The sequence below is a fragment of the Podarcis gaigeae genome (genome assembly GCF_964106915.1).
Source record: "Podarcis gaigeae genome assembly, chromosome: 8".
Classification (NCBI taxonomy): Eukaryota; Metazoa; Chordata; class Lepidosauria; order Squamata; family Lacertidae; genus Podarcis; species Podarcis gaigeae.
This window is the reverse complement of record NC_139684.1, coordinates 67,685,091-67,703,249: the sequence shown is the minus strand read 5'-3', so window position 1 is coordinate 67,703,249 and position 18,159 is coordinate 67,685,091. Positions and strand designations below refer to the sequence as shown.

Sequence of the window (18,159 nt, the reverse complement as noted above, 5' to 3'; positions counted from 1 at the left end):
TCCATCTTTCCCAACATCAGGGTCTTTTCCAGGGAGTCTTCTCTTCTCATGAGGTGGCCAAAGTATTGGAGCCTCAGCTTCAGGATCTGTCCTTCCAGTGAGCACTCAGGGCTGATTTCCTTAAGAATGGATAGGTTTGATCTTCTTGCAGTCCACGGGATTCTAGAGAAGCATTATTCTGGAGGAAAAGTGAACACCTAAATTTTGAAAGAAGGTGTGTTTTTTTGGTCTGTGTTTTAAACCTAGCAGTTCATTCTCGCCATAAGTAATTTCCACATCTGTTTCTTGTTGTTTTAATTTGCAAAGGAGCGCAATGGTGACAGTGGGGATTTTCAAATTAAAATTGAAGTCATAGAAGATGTTGTTCTTTCAAAACTTTTATTTATTTACGATTTCATGGAAAGCTATGCCCCTCCATGCAAAGCTTTCACCACCCCCACCAAACTAAAACCATGACGAAAGCCAAAGTGGCAGAGGGACATGACTGCACAATTGCATTTTTTAACTGAAATTAAAAACTTAATAACACTTAAATGGCACATATGAAGAATTCTGCTAGCTACATTCTAGAAATGGAATTACTGACCAGGATAGAATTAACCATGAGGATCACCCACATGGATAGTTTAAAGGGAGGATTAGAAAAATTCATTGGAGCATCCGACTACCAATGGCTACCATCAACACTGGCTATGTCCCACTCCCACTGTTAGCCAGAGGCAGTATGCCTATCACAAGTGGGAAGGTCACTGTTGCACTCAGGACCAACTTCTCGTGAGCATCCAATTAGCCACCATGGGAACAGGATGCTGGACTGCATGGATCTTTGGCCTGGTCCAGCAGCTTTTCTTGCATCCAAATTGCAAGAATCCCAGAACAATCATGGAAGCAAATTAATCCACCTTGCTCATCCCAGCTATAATTGCATATTGTCGATTTTAATTACAGTGCATTGTATTTTTAATACCGTCTTGTTTGTAAGCCACCCTGGGAGTATTTATCAATGGATTGTCCTATAAACTAATAAAACACATACATATCAATCCCAGGGCACTTTTCGGCTCAAAGCCACATAGGAAGAAGTTTGCTCCGTAATTTGCAGGCCTATGTGAGATGATACAACTGCTGGCTCTACAATTTACATACCAATCTAACAAGGGACACATTTTAGCTGCGGTGCTGAGAATTACATGGGTGTCCTGCTCATACTGCATGATGCTCAGCGTGGTGTATATGGGGCACACAGTCTCCTAACCAAGTAGTGGCTACATCCAGAGCCAGTTAGATTAAGAGGTGGGACTATTAGAGCAATCCAAACCCCTGACTAGAAGATGCAAGGATTAATGGAAAGATGCAGCTGTTGCAGCAGCCTCAGCCTTGTTGCTTGTGTTGTCCAGGGCTCACATTTTCACTATCCTAGCTCTGCAGCAACTAAGATTGGGCCTATTGCCATCATGTGATGGCAGCAGGTGTCTCAGGATCCAGGATAATTTCCATGGCTGCTGGGAGAGACCAAGATGCTGGACTACCTGTAGACGGGTGTTGGGCCTGATCCAGCATGCCTTTTCTTAGGATCTTATACTGGGCACAAAAAAGGGTCAGCCCAGCTATGGATTTCCCTGCCTCTGGATGTTGTGGGAAGAGATTATGGGCCTAAATTAAATTGATGGAAGGAGATCAATATAAGAGGAATTGTTGGTCCACATCTGACATGTGTAGAAGAGCCCCACCCCAAATCCTCAACTCGTGGCCAATGCACTTGGATGGTTTCTCAGGAACGGCACAAGTCGGAGCTGAGAGAGTGCCAGTCTTGAAGCTTCAATCTCCTTTCTAAAGTTCAGTGTTATTTAAATGATCAGTGGCAAACAGACAGCCTGGCACCCCTGGGCCAATGCAAGCAGCCTCACAAGTGCTTCAGTCAAAGATCAGCTAACAAGGATGTCTGAAAGCATTAATATTGTTGAATATATCCATACAATTAGCGCCACTACAAAAGTTGCCTGTGCTTATAGCTGCTGATACAGCTGTAGTAGACCCTGGTGCAGCAACTCAATCCGTGTCAATCACTGCCGGCAACATGGTACAGCGCAGGGGGAATCTCCCTGTGCTCAAGGGCTGCTTCCAGTAAAGACGGGCAATTGTTCGCATCTGAAAAAGGCTGGCACAGGCAATGGTGCTATTACTGTACAGAAGGAATTTCTGCCACTATGGAAAGTTTTTTGCTCTCCACTAGAAGAGAAGAAAGGAGGGTTTTTGATTACAAGTGCTGCAAAAGTTGTACTCTGAATTTGTTTGTCTGAATATGTTCAGCTCCTGAAAACCAGCAGTTATTCATGGCTACCAGTAGAGGTGACCAAACTCTTCCCTAGTTTTCAAATTAAAACCCATCTGCACTATACATTGAAAGCAGCATCATGCCACTTTAACCAGTCACGGCTTCTGCCAAAAATCCAGGAAATTGTATTTATTGAAGGGTGCTGACTGAGTTGTTGTTAGGAGTCCCCCAATTTGAAAACTATAATTAACATAATAAGAAACTGCTTTGCACCAAGTTAGACCATTGGTCCAGTAGTGTCAACGCTGGCCAACAGCAGCACACCAGAGTTTCAGACAGGTGGCATTCCCAACCATACCTGGAGATGCTCTACCACTGAGCTACAGTCCTTCCCTGAAATCCCAGAGTTCCCTAGGAAGAGGAATTGATTGTTAAACTATTCTGGAAATTATAGCTCTGAGAGGGGAATAGGGTCACCTAACAACCATCAGTGACCTGGCGTGCTCTGGTCCATGGGGTCACGCAGAGTCGGACACAACCAAACAACAACAACAACTCTCAGCACCCAAATGGCAGTTCCCACAATTCTTTGTGGGGAGCCATGACTGTTTGATACTGCTTGAAATGTACAGGCGCCTAACTTGAAAATGACTCAAACTGGGAGATTTTAGATTTCCCTCTCAGTGCAATGCAGTGCAATGCAATGCAATGCAATGCAATCCATTCTGTTTCCTACTATGGCCAACCAGATGCTTTCATGAATCCCACAAGAGAGCACATGAGGCTGCTATGTAGTGTCAACAAATCATATGATGGAGGGACTTTTCATATCATGCACCGCTTCTCAATGCCCAATGATTCTTCCAGCAGCTGTACTACTTTTCTGAAACATAGAGAGGTTGGTAACAAGAGCCATACTGCTGTAATGCTCAGCTTCCCCATGCTCTTTGTAAGGCTCTTTTGTCCAGCAGGACAGGAGCTGCTCTAGAATGGGAGCTATCTAACCAAAGACCCAGAACTAACATGTGGGACTAGGAGATGAGTTGAATGAAGCACTGCACCACCAACAGCTTGGCAGCAGCTGACCTTGCTGCCTCCACCTTTCTGGCGCATCAGTGGGAGACACCTGGTGTTCCTTACCATCTCACTTCATCCCATGGAGGGCTCAGAGAAGGAAGGTCTTGTGTTGGCAGGTATGCACTGCACCTTCTGATGCTAGCCTTGGACCTGACTCATTTCCAGTGGAACACAGAAAAATGCTTCATGCAGTCAAATGATTTGTTTCCCGGGATCAGTGTTGCCTACTCATGACTCTCAGCAGCTCTCAAAGACCTCTGATTTTGCAGTCACTTGCTAACCTGGTCCACTTTTTAGCTGGAGATGCCAAGAACTGAAGAAGGGAACTTCTGCATGCACAGCATGTGTTCTTCTCACCTCATCCCACGGGCATGTGTGAAGCTCAGCAACTGGTAGGCATAAGAACTCAAGAGGACATCTAGCCCCCTAAGTCTGCAAACACTCCAGGTAGTTTCATGACAGTAACATCACAGGTGGGACATCTTCCAGGGCAGTGTGCTGTACCCTTAGGGGGGTGTATTACCCAAGAGAGCACTAAGAGGCAAGGTGTAAATAGCTATCAGACTTTGAAAAGCTGGTGTCACTGGATCAAGGTCATTGGTTTTGATAAATTAATTAAACTAAATAATTTTAATTGGATTTTGAATAAACATGGAATTAATTCTTACTGTTTTGAATTTTATTGTATTCTAATCTTCCTTAGTAGAGTTTGCAAACTGCTGTTCTGAATGCTTTTTATAGGGTAGGGGGCAGTGGAGATGAAATTATGGAACAAATGAGTGGTGCCCTGAAAAGGTTTGGGAACTACTGAACCAGGGTGTTGATCTGGGGGTGGGTGTTCTGTCAGAGTCTACTGCCTTGTCATGAACCTGGAATGCACTGGGTCCAGCGGTGGGATCTCCCCTCTCCAGGATCTCAGACAATTCTGACTGCATGTGGTCCCGACAGGGCGTGAGTGGGACACAACACACCCTGTGACATTGCAGATGGATGAGACAGCATTCTTAACCACCTCAGACCACCCCACTCCTAGCTCAAGAAAATAAATAGATAAAAAGGCAACATCCTTGACCTCCAAAGAGCCAATTAGGGCGACCTTGGGATGTTGGATGCTGTCAGTGTAGAGCTTGCTCCCTTTATGCAGCACCGGAGCTGCAAGGCAACATGTCATGTCAAGTGATGCCCTGCACTGTCCACAAGGTCATGGCAGTTCAGTCAGGAACCTCAGAGAGATTTTCCCAGCCTCCTCCTCTCTCGCACACACAGTGCCCCAAGAGAAGAAGAGCAAAGTGACAGGAACAGGGCAAGCCAACTCTGCTCCCAGCATCCTCTCACATGCCTTTGCATCCTCAGCCTCCCTTTGGGATACCCAAAGAGAACAAGATGTCCCTGAAAGGCGAGGGGACAATGCCAGGCACCCTCGGTAGAATGATTTAATTCCTGGGTGCCTCTCGTTGTGTCCCTGCAGCAGCAGCAGCAGGAGCAGCAGCAGCCCAGCAGTTGTCATGAGGGGAGTGCAGAATATAATCCCACAGCAATCATCTCTTCCTTTGCTGATCAAATGCAAATCTGCACTTCCACTGAAGGTGGGAGTGGGGGGCGGGAGAGAGAGAGAGAGAGAGAGAGAGACAGCAAGGTGCCAGCACTCTGTGAACTATGTTGGGATCAGTGAACATGTGACAGGGGACTGACCAGAAATAAAATGAAAAAGACAGACAGGGAGAGCAAAGGGGAGATGAAGAAAGGAGGTGCGGAGAGACAGGCAATGGTGGGAGGGGACTTCCATGAGCACAGACAAAGGCCCAGACAAGAATACAGAAAACAGAAAGACAGGTGTGTGGCTAGATCCTTAAAAGTGGAAGGGGCATAGCTCCGAGGTAGAGCATCTTCTTTGCAAGCAGATTCAATCCCCTGGAAGCTTCAGGTAGGACTGAGAAGGTCCCTTGTCTGAAAATCTGTTGGATCAGTGCAGACAGTACTGTGCTAGATGGATGTGTGGTCTGATTCAGAATAAGGCAGCATTTTATGTTCCCATTCTGGGGGGAATGGGGTATCTCAGTTGCAGAACAGCTACTTTCCATGCAGAAGGTCCCTGCTGCAATCCCTTGGCATCTCCAGATAGGGCTGAAAGTGCCACCTGTCTTAAAGCCTGGAGAGCTGCTGCCAGTCAGTGTAGGCAATACTGCGCAAGGTGGACCAATACTCTGACTCAGTAAAGATAAGTTCCTATACAGTTACTTCACACTGGGGGGTAGCCCTTTCATCTGAATTTTTTTTGGGGGGCTGGCCCCCCACCCCCTCTACTTGGTGTCCCTGTTGTTAAACTACTCTGGAAATAAAGCCATCTCTACCCAGCCCCTCTCCTCCTATAGAAGAGAGCAGGGAATCCTGAGCCATGACAATTGGCCATCATTCTCATCAATTGGCCTTCTTGGCAGTGGCACCCTCCCATCAGTTATCAAGGAGATAAAGCACTAAACAACTTGTAGAAGACATCTGAAGGCAGCCCTGTATCGTGAGGTTTTTAATGTTTGATATTTTATTATGTTTTTATGTGCTGGAAGCCACCCAGAGTGGCTGGAGAAACCCAGCCAGATGGGTGGGGTATAAATAATAAAATTATTTTCATTATTGACTGCTCCAAATATGACTCAATAGTCCAAACTAAGCAGGCAAGCAGAACATTTATTCTCTCAATGCAGACTTCCTGAAGCTGGTGCCTTCCAGATGTTGTGGATTACAAATTCCCACCATCCCTGACTATTGGCCATGCTGAAGTGGCTGATGGGAGTTGTAGTCCAAAATATTGGGTAGGGAGACCAGGCTGAAGAACCTTAGGAACCTGCCTAATACTAAGTCAGACCACTGGTTCATCTAGTTTAGTCCTGTCTACACTGGCTGGCAGCAGATCTACAGGGTTTCAGGCAAGCCTGTCCTCCATGGAGATGCAAGAGATTGAATGTGGGTCTTTGTGCATGCAACACAGATGTTCTACACTTGAGCTACAGCCCCAGCTATCAGGGCAGAAGCTTTGCTAGAAAAAGTTTACTAGGTCTGGGTCATGTTTGCTAACTAGGGAACATTGAGGGGAGGCAGTGGCCTGGATCTGAATTTGGAACAAAGGGACAGAGATCAAGAGCAGAAAGCACTGCTAATGAAGCCTGAATCACTAACAAGCTTGACTTGGGAATTCCCAGCTGAGACACCTGGAACAATTCGGGTCATGCCTCCACTATGGCAATCCAGTTAGTGGTGCCTCGAGTCATCTCTAGAGAGAGAAAGAGAGAGACGGGATTTGCATCAACAGAGCCAGCAGCCTGCTTGAAAGGCTTAGGGAACAATACAGCAGAGCAAATGCTGCAGGAGGTCGTTGCCGAAAAAGAAAAGGGAAAAGTCAATCAGAGGCAGAGCCATGCACTTCAACTGGCACTGTTTGCGGCGGTTAATGTTCCAGAGCCCCCTCTGCCCATTTTTTCCCCATCGCGTGCAGCAAACAGTTTCCCCCAAGTTCCCGCTGACACGGCTTCCCCTACTGAGGGCACTTTTCTCTTAAAAGGAATCATAATGCACAGCCCAGGGAGACAAGAGAGCGTGCCTATCATAATCAACTCAAGAGACACTATTATTAACCACCAGAGCACACTCTTCCTGTAGCTGCAGAGACTCAGACATCCGCGAGTTGCAAATTCAGTGTCTAGGTTAGAAGGGCTCAAAGGTTTCCTTTCCTTTCTTTTTTTCAATGGTGGAAATTAGTTCCATTTCCCATCTTTGTCACTGACAAGTTTCTCACCCAAGGCTGAAGATTGGTGTAGCATTTTAAGAGAGGTAAAGGAGGTCAGACACCTTGCGCTGTTGCTGCCTTCCAAGCACAGACTTTCTTCGTCTTCTTTTCTGTTCCAATGAGAACTCAGGGAAGAGGGAAACAGTTCTGCAGGTTTTCAGCATGGCAGATGTGGGGATCCTTTGTTCCACCACTCTGGCCATGCCTGCTGGGGCTGACGGCAGTTGTAGTTCAGCAAAATGCCAAGGACCAAAGGTTTCCCACACCTGCTGCATGGCAAGAAGCAGACATTGCTGGACTGGGATCAGAGGGAGTAGATGATGTCAGAGGTGGACCATAGGCACCTGGGTGAAGTGCCATGAGCTCTGAGGCAAAACCAGTAGTCAGGATTGAGGAATAAGTCAGAACCATAGAGAAAACCAGGAGGCAGGGAAGGAAATCAGAAGTCAGGCTCATGGAATATCACACACATACACACACATGGAAACACCAGAGTTTAAGAAGACACTGTTGTGCAAGTAAAGAAGTAGGGAAGCCCATCTTTACCCCTTCCTGTCCAGAAGGATACAATGGACAGCCTAGTGGATGGAGTCAGACCAGGGGCTGAGAACACTGAAAAGCTGCAACCTACAGTTTGGAGGTTACCCAAATGGAGGAGCTGCACAAAAATCCAGCAGTTCCTGAATAATGGAGAGAGCAGGTAAGGGAACAAGTAGCAGTGGCACAGAGGAGGAGGAGGAGCAATTGATACCATCCAGCAGCAATTTCAGGAAGGGTCATAACTCAGTAGCAGAGAACCTGCTTTGAATGCAAAACAGCCCAGATCTAATCCTGGGTATCTCCTGTTGGGATAATTAGATGGCAGGTGATGGATAAAGCCCCCAGGAATTGCTACCAGCAAGAATAGACAATTCTGGGTTAAATGGGGAAGTATGATCCAGCATAAAGCAGCTTTCTGTGTTTGTATGACCTTCATTGGTGTCAGGGCTGGGCAGTGGGCAACAGTCTGAGTTGAGCCAGAAACCAGAAGCCATGGGACAACGAAGTAGTCAGGGGCAAAGAGCAAGTCCAAAGCAAAAGAGCCAGGCTTAAGGAACAAGCTAAAACAAAGGTCAGGACCAATGGACAAACAAAGGGTGAAGGGAAAGTAGTAGTGCAGTGGTAGGGCATCTGCTTTGCATTTAGAAGGTCCCAGGTTCAACCCCTGGCCTCTCCAGGTTGTCTGAAACTCTGAAGAGCTGTAGCCAAGCGCCGTAGACCAGTGTTTCCCAACCTTTTTTGGGCAAAGGCACACTTGTTTCATGAAAAAAATCTCGAGGCACACCACCATTAGAAAATGTTTAAAAAATTAACTCTGTGCCGCTAGATTAATGTCCCCAAACGTCATGGTTTGTGCCAACCTACTGACACTCCACAAAGCTTCTTAACCATGTTCGTATGAAAAAAAAAATGGGGTGCTGCGGCTCTCCCAACCCACTAACTACCAGCACGCTTCAACACAATGCCGCGCGTGGCAAGAGCCCAGGCTTTCTGATCCAAGCCGCTTTCCGTAGCGCTTCCCGGCAAAGCCGAGCACATGCTACGAAGCGCCCACACGTGTACGAAAAGTCCTGGCTCAGCCGTGAGTTGGCGCAGGCAGATGCCGTCCTGGAGGCAAAAGCTGTCACGTGGGGATTTTCTTCCTCCCTCCTTTAAATTTGGAACTTACGGTGCGCGCTCCCTTCACGCCTAGGGGGATTCCCCCCTCCCCTTCCCGCTCTCTCTCTCTCCCTCCCTCCTTTGGCGCGCGCTCCCTTCACGCCTAGGGGGATTCCCCCCTCCCCTTCCCGCTCTCTCTCTCTCCCTCCCTCCTTTGGCGCGCGCTCCCTTCACGCCTAGGGGGATTCCCCCCTCCCCTTCCCGCTCTCTCTCTCTCTCCCTCCCTCCTTTTCTCCACCCACACGCCTCCCTTTACGGCTGCTCTGCGCGTGCGCGTTGCTGCGACGCTCTTCCAGTCTTTCCCTGCACCGTGGGAGGTAAGTGCTGGCTCCTGACGCGGGTGCGTGCGGCGCCCCCTCCCCCCCGACCGCCTTCCTCCCACGGCACACCAGACAACATCTCGCGGCACACTAGTGTGCCGCAGAACACTGGTTGGGAAACACTGCCGTAGACAACACAGAGCTGGATGGATCAATGGTCTGTTTTGGTATAAGGTAGCTTCCTCAGGGCAGCCCCACGTGCTCCTACAATCCTGGAGCATTAGTAGTAGTTTATAAAAGAGCCTTTTAAACATCCCTACATGCCACCCCCCTCCCCCCAAAAAAGACAGATAATTAAATAAGGAATAATAAGGGAAGAGGGTAGAGAAAGGGAGGGGAAAATAAAGATGAAGAAAGAATAGGAGAGGGAGAGGGAAGGACAAAGAAAACATACCAGATGGTCTGTAATAATGCTTTCTTTTAATGCTGCATATATTTGCACAAAATGTGCCCATATTTCTTTACACCTCTCTTCCATACCTAGATTTTTATATGCTACTCTCTCCTTGTCTTCCAGGTCCACTAAATCTAAGATCCAGGTAATCTAATGTCTGGTTGAGTTTTGTCTTTCCATTGATGTAATGCCTGTGTTTAAGCAACCAATGCTGCTCTTTTGATTCAAGCCTATTAGAAGATTCTTCACGTCCTTTTACTCTCAGCATATAGAATGAAGTACTATCCTATTATGCTGTGGCTCTGGGACTCACAGGGCGGCTGTAGTAATAAACAGGCCAAATCAGTGCAGATAAGCAGGTCAGAGCAAAAGGCGGGGGGAAATTAGGTTAGGCAAAGATCAACAAGTCCAGGCAGGTATCTCTAAACAGATCAGGACCCTGGATAGCTCTCGGCATGCCTTACTGGATGAGTTTTAGGAGATGATGTCTCAGCCAAAAGCTGGAAGCGTCTGAAGCCTAATGCAGCCTGGCAAAGCCTAAACTGCACTTGGCTCCATCTACTTGAGGGGGTGGAAGTGCCAGTATAAAAGACATGTGTACAGTTCTGTAGGCACTGACTTTAATGCTGTGAAAGAGATGGGAATATTATCAGAGGGTCATCCTTCTACTCGGAAGAAATTGGGGGAGCTATGTCCTTAGAACAAGAGAGGGATAATGAGGGTCTCCCCACTAAATGGAGCAACCCTTTAGGAGGTACTAGTTCTTGGGAGGAAAGCATATTATTTCTGAAGCTCCCTCCCTTGGCCTTTCTGCCTGGGGCACCGGGGCAGCCTTACCCATCTTCCCCAAACCCATTCAGATTTAAACATGAATACTCTTGGCCATAAATTATAGACCATGGGCACCAGTGGCTGATAAACCGCTTCATCCCCAGCCTTTTATTAATCCAACCTGCTGCCAACAAGCTGTGACTGTTCCTTTACTCGGTTTCTGAAGCAATGATCATTTATCAGTTTAACGTGGCCCCTGTTGGTGAACACAACTGTAAATCTGGATCACAAGAGCCGGCTTCTGTCGGAAAGATTCTCTCTCTTTCCCTGTGCTGTCTCAGGTTAGTCATTAACACTTGCCTAATTGCAGGCATCAGTGACAGTATACACATCCAGTTTGGAGACAGCCAAGGACTTAAGGAACTTCATAATACCTTCCCAGGTAGACAGACGGACAGGTACTTAAATAGCTTCCTTGAGCCTCAAACAAAGAACATCCCTACTGTCAGCTTCCAGACTAAGCCACTTTTGTGAACCACAACTCTTGTAAAATGCAAAGTGACTCAGCTATTGATTCTCAAAGTGCGAAGGAGGAAGAACACACAAGCTGCTGTCTGAGCCTTCTCTTGACTAGGCCAGCAGACTGAATAGCAACTAGCCACAGCCATGCCTATTCAGTGCAACATAGGGGACTGCAGCAATTTTAAAAAACCTGCTAGCACATTTGCAAAGCTAAGCAGTGTCCGGTAAGGTTTCAAATTGGATTGGGGACCATATATTGAGATTCCTGCATTGCAGGGGGTTGGGCTAGACGCCCATCAGGATCCCTTCCAACTCTACAATTCTATGATTTTATCTGTGAATGAGCCATGAGATATGATGGACTGTACAGACACCCTTTCTCATCCTGACCCTTTTACTCTTCCAGTCTTCTCTCTGCCTGTCCCACCTCTCTTGATGCCATACTCTGGTAGACCTTGGCAAGAAGCATTTCTTTGGCCATTATTTGGAGCAATCCAAATGCAGGTAGCTATGCTGAGTTTAAAGATCTGAGAATTCCAATTTAGTTACAAAGGCAGTTGCCTCATAACAGGTGAAACTATTTGCTCATCTAGCATATTACTGTCTACTCTGACTGGCAGCAGCCTGCCAAGAGCAGAGCAGAGCAGAGCAAGTATCTTTACCTATTACCTGACCCTTTTAACTGGAGATGTGGGGGATCAAACTCGGGTGCACTACCACTGAATTACTGTCCCCACTCCCTCAGTCTGAAGGTCCATTGACCATCTTCATTAAATTAAACTATGCAGGTGTTGGCGACATGCCTTGGGCTTTCCAGTGATCACTTGTTAAGTCCACATCACCAAAGCCATTTTGGAAATTTTTCATGGACACGGGCTTCTGGATGGATAACGCTTGACGCTTATGCATAGCATTGCTAGATCAATGTACAAACTGCTATTGCCTCAAGCCTTTTGCTTTTGCTATGGCCTCAGCCACAAACACCTAAAACAAAGCTGCAGTCCTGCCCCTCTTTTGCTTCAGGCTGCATCTGGCTGGCAGCTTTGCAAGTTGCTGATTTTAGCAGCTAAGAGCACAGGAAGCAGAGCCGCACAGAAAAAAGAAATCAACTAGCAGGCATGAGGTTTGGAATTACAATATTGTGCGCAGGTGAAGGACTGTAGCTCAGCAGTAGAGCATCTACCTTGTATTCAGGAAGTCTCAGGTTCAACCCACAGCATCTTCAGGTAGGATGGAGAACATCCTCTATCTGAAACCCTGGAGAGATGCTGCCAGTCAGATTGGCACTAATCAGGTAGATAAGATGAACCAGTTGTCTGACTCAGTATAAGGCAGCTTCTAATGTCTGTGTTTTGAGGGAAGGGCCATAGTTCAGTGACAGGGCATCTGATTTGCATGAGGAAGGTCCAGATTTCAAGCCACAGCATTTCCAGGTAGATCCGGGGAAGGCTCCTGGTCTGTGTATATTACGCTGCCAGTTGTGGTAGACTATAGCAAGTGACACAGAACAATAGCCTAACTCTGTATGTAGTAGCTTCCTATGTTCTGATCCCGTGGGCAAGAATGAATACTACCCTGTAGGCAACTCATCACTGCTCTGTTGTAGAAGATGCATTTGGGGTGGTATGGCAACTTGTTTTCATGGTACAAGGAAGCTCAATGAAAATAATGAAAGCTCCTACCCGCACACTTTGTCCTGCTGATGAGGGGAGGCCCAGGTTTGCCAGTCCCTCCATCCCCTGGCCGGGTAAGCAGGACACTGATCTCATATTCCGTGTCTGGATCCAAGTGCCACAACTTGTAGGTCTGCATGTTCACAGCATGAACCTCCGACCACGGCCCAGAGGTCATTCGGTACTCAATTTCCTTCCTTACAATGGGGCCATCTCCAATGATGGAATTGGTGTTGAGCTGGATGATCAGGTACGTCGAGCCTGCTCTCAGCAGCTGAGGGGGTGCAATGGGCGTAGGGGGCTCTGTCCAAAAGGAGAGAGAAGTTGTTACTAGAAGAGACCATCACACCAGCTTCAGACGGTTATCTATAAGAAAGTGGCTTACTAGGACTGCCTGTCCCCATATGAACTGACCCAGACACTACAATTATCATCTGAGACACTTCTTTGTGTGCCTCTTCCATGAAGGGCTTGAAGGGTGGCAAAAGGAGGACAGGGCCTTTTCTGTGGTGGGTCCTCACTTGTGGAATGCTGTCCCCAGGGAGACTCACCTGGCGCTTTTGTTACATATATTTAGGCACCAGACAAAAGCATTCCTCCTCTCCCAGGTCTTTGGATAATTAAACAATCTACGGCCTTTTGAACCAGGGAGATGGGGTATTCTTTCTGTTTGCTACTATGGAATGTGTGTTTGTGTTTTGATATTCTAAACTGCCTCGTGATCCTCAGGTAAAGGGCAGTATAAAAATTGAATTAATAAATAACAATAAAGACAAGGGACCACAACTTTGCATGTGGTAAGAAACAGCAGGAGTCTCCTCTGATGGTTGAAAAGAGGTTCCCAGTGCTCCTTATCTTCTCAAAAGCAGCAGTGGAGGTGAAACCTCAAGGTTTGTGTGGTTCTACACTTGAGCCATTGATCCCTGGCCTTCTATGATTCTGTATCAATAATGTACCAGTGGTTGGACAAGATGGCTTGCAAGGTCTCTTCCAATAGAAGATTCTATGCTCCCCATAATAGCTCAATCTAAGCAGAATCAAGGTGGCATGGAGCTCATTGTATACCTCTTCTGTTGCCCTCTACGCGTGCCCCCCAACCATCCAAAAAAAGTTCAGCAATGTCAAAGCAAATGGGTACACTTAAGGTGCCGCAGTGTTCCATCTAAAATAATTGACACTCAGCTGCACCTGTCAAAATAAATGAACATAGGACATGCGGCAAAGGCAGATTATTTGCTTTCCCTCCCCCTCCTCTAATAGTTTGTGTTCACTGGCCTGCAAAATCCACCCATCACCGAGAGTTTGGGAGGGTTTCTTTGCTACGTGTGCACAGCAGCCAAGACTCTGCAGTGTCACGCCTGTCTGTTCCCAGCTTCAAAGCACTTTTCTCAGAGCTTTGGTTCAGTGACACAAGACATGAGTTGCAGGGCTTGGCAAAACCAGCATCCGCTGCTGAATTGGAGTCAAATCCTCCCCTAGTTCTTTGCTTTCCAGATCTGTCTTCTACTGGTATAGCCCTAAGCCAAAGTCAGCCCTCCTGACACTCACTGCTGCATACCTTTCACAATCAGTTCTGCAAAGTTGGAGACGCCAGAGCCCCTGCCAGACTGGGTAACGCAACGGTAAAAGTCCTGGTCTCCGTTGGAAACTTTATCCAGTTGAAAGGAAGCCAGGAATCTCCGGTGGCTGATGTGTTTCACAGAAGCTGCCGGGACAATTGCTCCATTCTGCCTCTGCCATCCAAAAAACAAGAATAAATGGCTTCATCAGGAAGAAGTCATTGGATTCTCTTACGTTTCTTGCGGCGCTAAGATCTCATTGGCTCTTGCACACAGTTCCTTTTACTCCATGTGCCTCCCATGCCTTCCTATTATGTGCCCAATGCTGTGTTTTCTCTACTTGCCTACAAGGTCACACATGAGAAGTACATCTTAATTTAGGATGCAACAACATTTTCATGGGTGATCACTTTCAGCATGAAAAGGGGAGTTTTGGAGGGTGGTATCAAAGTCTTCTCCAATCTCCCCCTCAAGGTTTTTCATTTTCCCCCTGTTTGTGCAATTTCTCTCATTTCCCCACCCTTTAAAAGAGAGTTATTCTTGGTGGATGCATGTTAACCAGTTGGGGATCATGCAGGGAATATACAGATCTCAACATTGCCAATCAAATTTGTCACAAAGCCAAACCAGAATGGGGGCAATACTTTCTCCTTTCACTCTAAATAGGCTCTTCATTCTCAAACTCCACCAAACTATCACCCAAACAAAGGGATATATTTGCATGTCAAGACCCCAAGGCTACCCACCCCCCTTGACGAATAAGCCACAAGGACACAGTATATTAGGTTAATGGTTATTGGGCAAATTTAGGCCACAACCTTATTGGTTACAGAATGTGAGCTGTATTGGCTTAGGCACTGGAATTGACCCGACTATATCTGACTCCTGCCTGCCATGCAGGGAGTCCTGTAAGGCTCAACCACCAATAGGGGGAGCACTATCGATGCAAACCAACTCGAGCTCCCCCAGGGTTTCCAATGGGGTCGTGGCATGGCCCTAGCCCCTCCCCAGGCTTTGGACAAGATCCACACCCTGAATTCCTTTAATGGAATACCCTTAAGATTAGAGACAGGTGATGGCCACACCTCCCCTCCCCCAAACCAAGTTCTACCAATGCCTAACTGCCACTTGAGCCAAAGGCTCGCCGCCAATACCCTCACATACATGCAACCAATCTTTTACACCCTCTGTAATATCAGCCAACCAAACATTGTTTCCCCAGTCAGAAAGATGTATGCCATCAACTCCTCCCCACCCAGAAGTGGAGCAGATTTCACACACTCCTTTCACTTCAGTCCTATCGCAATCCTAGTCTTTCACAGACCCTCACTTTATGACATATTGTTCATTGCACTAGAATGCTTATTTCTTTGTGGAATGGTACAAGCTAAACATGGAGGCAAAGGGTGTCTGGGCGAGGTAAAAAGAAGCATCTCTCTTCCTCTCAAGCAAATAACATTTCCTGCATGCCTAAAACTGGTTGTTTGGGCTTCGAGAAAGCCATCCTTCTGTCCAAGCTGAAAGATTGTCAGCTCACAGATGATAGGAAGAAGTTTGTCAATGAAGTACAACTGGATGGCAAGCCAAATTCTTACCTAACTCTGATTCTCTCCCAGGATTAATGGGCACATGCTATGGGTAAAGGGACCCCTGACCATTAGGTCCAGTCGTGACCGACTCTGGGGTTGCGGCGCTCATCTCGCTTTATTGGCCAAGGGAGCCGGTATACAGCTTCCAGGTCATGTGGCCAGCATGACTAAGCCGCTTCTGGCGAACCAGAGCAGCGCACGGAAATGTCGTTTACCTTCCCGCCGGAGCTATCTACCTATTTATCTACTTGCACTTTGACGTGCTTTCGAACTGCTAGGTTGGCAGGAGCTGGAACCGAGCAACGGGAGCTCACCCCGCCGCGGGGATTCGAACTGCCGACCTTCTGATCAGCAAGTCCTAGGCTCTGTGGTTTTATCAACCATACGGCACCAGGAACTAACAGGACAGAGAAATCCCAGGTTGTTCTTGGGCAGTAATCTTGGTAACCTCCAACCCCACTTACCTGCATAAGGAACCTCTCTGCTTCAGAAGCCTTGCCGGAAGCAACACACTGGAAGGTGGCGTTCTGACCGGCATTCACCTCCACATCACCCAGGCGGGAAAAATGAGGTGCTTTAGCTGCCAAAATATGCAATGAGAAATAAACCCATAGAAATCCCTGGAACTGAATGTCCTTCTCCCTTCCTCCCCTCCCCTCCTCTCATATGCACATTATATAGCTGCATGCTATGCAGAAGGTCCCAAGTTGAACCCACCGAATTACAAAGCAACACTGGGGGAAAACTCCTGCCTGAAATCCTGGGGAGTTGCTGCCAGTCAGTGTGGACAGCACTGAGCTAAATGGACCAATAATGTGACTCAGTATAAGCCGCCTTCCTATGTTCCTTAGATCCAGCTGCAGTCCAGTCAGCTACAGTGCATGGAATTTGGAGAGGATCCTATCTTGCCCTTCAGCTCAGGCAGCAAAATGTCTTGAGGTGGGCCTTCTCAGTCTTCCTCTGTAATATGGGCATAGCAATCCTGGCCAAATTTACGGGGCTGTGGTGAGGAATGTGGAGAGCACTGGTAGAGCCGAGATAAAATTGCCTCACCAAATGATATATCATGATGTAGGAAATAAGGATTGGGCTCTGTTAGAGGCATTGGCTGGTTTCACAGTTTCCCCCACGTTGCTATTTCTGCTTAAAACACACACACACACACACACACACACACACTGACAATATATTGTCAGGTCAGAAATTATGAAACCAACATCACAATATGGACTTCAAACCAGTTTTGGATGATATATCACCTAGCCCTAACACACATCATGATTTGTGGTATATTGCCAGGTCAAAAATTATGAAACTGATATCACTATATGGACTTCAAACCAGTTTTGGACAATATATTGATATATCACCCAGACTTAGCCCCAATTCTGAGCCAAAGTTCACATGTTTATCCCTAAGACAGAAAATATAAAGCACTTACAAAAAAAGCATGATGGAATTATCCAAGGTTGTATCCAGCTTTAGTCCTACTCAGCATAGACCACTGAAATGGATGGACATGACTAACTGAATGTCAGTGGGTCTATTCTGAGAAGCACTTAGCCGGAGAAAACCGTGAGTGTTATAATTTTGTTCCAACTGTTTAGCCCTGAGATAATATAATATAAAGCACTTCAAGTACTTATGAAAGGCATTACAGAAGAAACAGCGAGCATTACTATCACATGGAATTCTATTTGGTTTCGAAATAGAAATTCAGGCAAGAGGAGAGGAAAAAGGAAGAACAACACATAAGAATACAAAAGGACTCAATGTGAGAAAGAAAGGAAAGAAAGGAGTAGCTCACAAACTAACCAGAGAGTTTGGATGTATAAATTAAGCAGATGAATCCTATCTCCAGACCTAGGCTATAGCAATACTTACAGCAGGGATAGTTCAAGAGCAGGATGTCATCCAATCCTAGGTATCCTCTGTGTTCACTGGAGACCACTGCCTCAAACAGGACCTGAGAAGGAATCAGGTACATATAGATAAACCCTGTCAGGAATACTGGAAGCTGCTTTATTCTGAGCCAGACCATTAGTCCATCAGTACTGTCTACACTGACTGGCAATGGTTCTCCAGTGTCTAAGACAAGGTTCTCTTCCAGACCTACCAGAAAATGCCAGGAATTGAACCTGCAAAGTAGGTACTCTACTTCTGAGCCACAGTCCCTCCCAGAGAATTCTAATGGAGTAGGACTGGGAAACCTAGGGCCCTCTGGGGAGTGTTTCCATCAGCTCCAGTTCAGCATGACCAATGATCAGGAATGGTGGGAGATGGAATCTGGAAACAACTGGTGGACCATACATTCTGCACTCTTCATGGAAATGCTATAGCCCTGGGACAGCAAAATCCAATATATGTTCGCTTCCACTGAATTCAACGTGGCTTACTTCCATAGAGGTGGAAATAGGGTTGATTGTAATTTTATTTTTTAAGTTAAAACAGAACATTTCAAAACTCCACAAGCATCATCTATGGGTTTGTATCAAGCAAT

At 46.7% G+C, this 18,159-nt stretch overlaps 1 protein-coding gene across 7 annotated transcripts in view; it reads right to left on the bottom strand.

Moving 5' to 3' along the window:
• PTPRU (protein tyrosine phosphatase receptor type U) overlaps positions 1-18,159 on the bottom strand; it is a 369,964-nt gene that overhangs the window by 162,175 nt on the left and 189,630 nt on the right. For all 7 annotated transcript variants that reach the window (XM_083750621.1, XM_083750620.1, XM_083750615.1 and 4 more), the window contains exons 4-7: positions 17,544-17,625; positions 16,124-16,239; positions 14,070-14,244; positions 12,521-12,814 (exon numbers count right to left, since the gene is read on the bottom strand). In XM_083750621.1, the coding sequence (XP_083606747.1) occupies positions 12,521-12,814; positions 14,070-14,244; positions 16,124-16,239; positions 17,544-17,625 (667 nt within the window). The remainder of the gene's footprint in view (positions 1-12,520; positions 12,815-14,069; positions 14,245-16,123; positions 16,240-17,543; positions 17,626-18,159) is intronic.